The sequence below is a fragment of the Opisthorchis viverrini genome (assembly GCF_000715545.1).
Source record: "Opisthorchis viverrini unplaced genomic scaffold opera_v5_92, whole genome shotgun sequence".
NCBI lineage: Eukaryota > Metazoa > Platyhelminthes > Trematoda > Opisthorchiida > Opisthorchiidae > Opisthorchis > Opisthorchis viverrini.
Genome location: NW_008751748.1, coordinates 795,757 through 798,953, shown reverse-complemented (window position 1 = coordinate 798,953; position 3,197 = coordinate 795,757). Strand labels below are relative to the sequence as shown.

Genomic DNA, 3,197 nt, shown 5'->3' with positions numbered 1-3,197 from the left:
TAACTCGTGGATGAGATTTTGTTTTGCTTAATATCGTGTAGGTATACGGAATGTATCACAGGTAAGAAAACTATCTACAAACCGCGCGAAGCTATAATTCCAAGAGTTACTATCTCAAATATGGGGACGGTAAAGAAGTAAGTAACGATAGTGCGAGCGGCAAAGCATACTGAGAAGTTAATGTAGCTGACGACAGGCTTATAATTAGAAAAGAAAATTAAGCAGTATCTGGACTCGGCTTTAAAGATGCGACAGATGCCGCCTCAAGATGAAAGTAGCTTAAGTCGCCTTGGTCAAGACTGATCAGTGCCTATGGTTATACAGTGCGACGGGATGGAGGTGGGTGAATGGAAACAGCATTTTGGCGAAGAAGCGTTGAAAGTTTTCGTTTGTTGGCTTCTAATTTCCAGTACAAACAGAACAGAATGCCAGATATTTTCTGCGATTGGCTGCAAGCGTCCCCTACAGACTGTAGCATTGGAGTCCACAAGACAGAATGATCGCTATCAAATAGCAGAGCATGCATACTTGGGTGGGCTGTAATTGGTTTTGGTGAAAACAGCCAAGCATACACGGGGTCGTGAGACCGATATCTCTCATCTCAGTAAACTAATCAATAATTACCGATGATTTTGAACACGGCAGTGAGGAAAAAGCAGTAGTAGGAGAAGGTTTGTGTTGTTTCGGAAGGGAAGCTTAGGTGTGGGGCAGTTGACAAGCGATCGAGAGTATAAGTATTGCCGCAACAAATGGAGGACGTTTGTTTTAGTGCGGGAAGGGTTGGTACGAGATTTTTACCTCTGTTGGGATACCGTCGAGCAAGCGTTGCCGGCTTGTAATGTGCCGCAGCGAAAAGCTTGGCGTCTCTTCCGCCTGTTTAGTAGTCGGCAATAGTGTGCATCTAACAAAACTCATTGGAGTCCACATCCTGCACTTTTCGACAAAGGATTTTAATGCCCGACCATTCGACCACTGGAAGCTTAGAGGTTGTGTCCCATCCTTCATTCACAGGGTCCAGGCCACTTGTTTACAGACGTCCAGTGGCTCCGAACGTGACAACTTCTCGACTGGCGGCTTTACTCATGCGTGAATGTGTGCTTTCTGTGATCAACCTACTGGCTGTCGTTTGTGTGACGGAGTTGGTTTTTTGAATGAGATCCCCTACTGCAACCGAAGTTGGCCTGTGAAGATTAGCTAGCAAACTTTTCATAAGTGGCTCAGAGGAATAACAAATTCACTGGATGTATGAAGCTGTTTGCTGCGAATTCATCAAGGAAATAACGGTCAACCTGGGATGTGGATTCCGTGATTTTGTAGAGTGAACTTAAATTCTGTTCTCACGTGAGCTAACCACACTGCTGATCAGGGGATGGTGGTCCAGTGTTCAAGTGTTGAAAGTACTAGCCGCAAAACCACATGTACGCAACTTTCTGAGTTTTCAGAAAGTGCATTGACAATAACGGTAAAATACACAGAGCATTTCTCGACCTTTCACCTTATCTCGGCTCTACTTACAGGATATAATTCCAAGTAAAATATTTTTTCAATAGCTCACATAGCAGAAGGGTCCGCCTTGGACCATGACACTAAGGGCTTCGTTTGTATAGAATTGGATGGGCGTGGGGCCCAACCATCTTCTCCAAATGACGGGTAGTATAGATGATAATTTGTCACCAGTTTTTATTATTGGACACCACTATAAATCTGTGAGATGAACCGAATGAGCCGGGTCCAACGATACCAAGTAACTGGAAACATTGTGTCAAGACTTCAGGGGAGCTTGGGAATAGGATTTTTGCAGAGGAGAAAACTAAAACACCTGCACCACTCTACACTGTGATGTTGCCGAAGGAGTAGAGCTGACCGTCACTAACGGGTCTGCCAGTCCGGGGCGCGTGCCCGAGTTATTTGTAATTTGAATGAACCTGATCGGCGGAGCTGTGTTCAAGTGTTGTACATGTTCCTGTGAGAGCTCTATTTCAGATTCTTTTGCGAAATGAGATAATTAATCCGGAATCAATAAGTTTGAACTATGGCCTGCTTCCACCTAAAGCAGACGATTCGAGAGTTAAAGAAGTAGATATAATTTTTCAAAACTAGGCCGCCGTCTCCTGGTACTAAGAGGGAAGCGATTTACCGTCGTTCACCCCAGAGCATGTAAGATTTCGAGAAAAGGCTGAAACGCCAGCCAGAAAGATTTTGACTTGTCCAAGAGATGCCCGAAACTTCGAAACTCTTCCTTCTGTGCACCAGGCGATGGCCTAGGTCAGCGGACACTCATGATTGTCCAGGGGTCTTCTTCCGAATGGTTCTTAAATATAATAGATTTCGAAGATGGTCTGAAAGATTTTGACCCAAGAGATGCCCGAAACTTCGAAACTCTTCCTTCTGTGCACCAGGCGATGGCCTAGGTCAGCGGACACTCATGATTGTCTGTCCGTCTTCTTCCGAATGGTTCTTAAATATAATAGATTTCGAAGATGGTCTGAAATGTTTTGATACCAGGAGACTTGCGAATGACCGCTGTAAGCGCAAGCGAAATCAGAAGATGGAATCGAGGAACGTGACCACTTTTGTATTGCGTGAAATCGTACAAGCACAAGTGCGCGTTTTGGTAGCTTTCCGTATTCAAACAAAAAGGGTATGCAGTTGACATAATACGCAATGTTATAATGGAAGAAAAAGGAAGACACCAAACAACACATTTTCGCCCCCACTGAGCAAGTTTAGGGAAACAGGTTTCACCGTTGACCCCGCAAACACACGGCAGGCACATGGGGGAAGATTTTCAAGCTCAGAGCGCACGTTATTTCGGGCAATTTTTTCTCATTTCAGGCAGTTGTTGCGTGGAATAACCTTCCTCCGACGGTTGTCCTTGCTCCATCTAGAACCCATTTCAAAGAAATATTAAGCAATTGTTTGTGCGAGTCCTTGGGCTTTAAAAATTACTGCCACGTATAGGGAACATAAAGAGAAGTGCTACACCCTTTTGCGTTTGCACCATTCGGACGAACGGCAGCCACTGACTGACAGGAAAGAAACCGACTCAGAAAACTTGTGCAAAAGCCGCCGCCGGCTATTCACACAATGAGATTGATTTCTCGAAATCTACGGCATTTTCGGACTTGCCACTTCATAGTGTAGAATGTCTATGTATAATGTATATGCTCCTGTATTGTTGAAAATCCTTTACTATG

The 3,197-nt window shown here is 44.5% G+C and overlaps 1 protein-coding gene across 1 annotated transcript in view; it reads left to right on the top strand.

The window, feature by feature from the left end:
* Positions 1-2,411, top strand: part of T265_05096 (hypothetical protein) — a gene marked incomplete at both ends in the record, with an annotated part of 22,807 nt that extends 20,396 nt beyond the window's left edge. The window contains one exon of the mRNA XM_009170013.1: positions 2,254-2,411. Within this exon, the coding sequence (XP_009168277.1) occupies positions 2,254-2,411 (158 nt within the window). The remainder of the gene's footprint in view (positions 1-2,253) is intronic.
* Between the last annotated feature and the right edge of the window lie 786 nt (positions 2,412-3,197).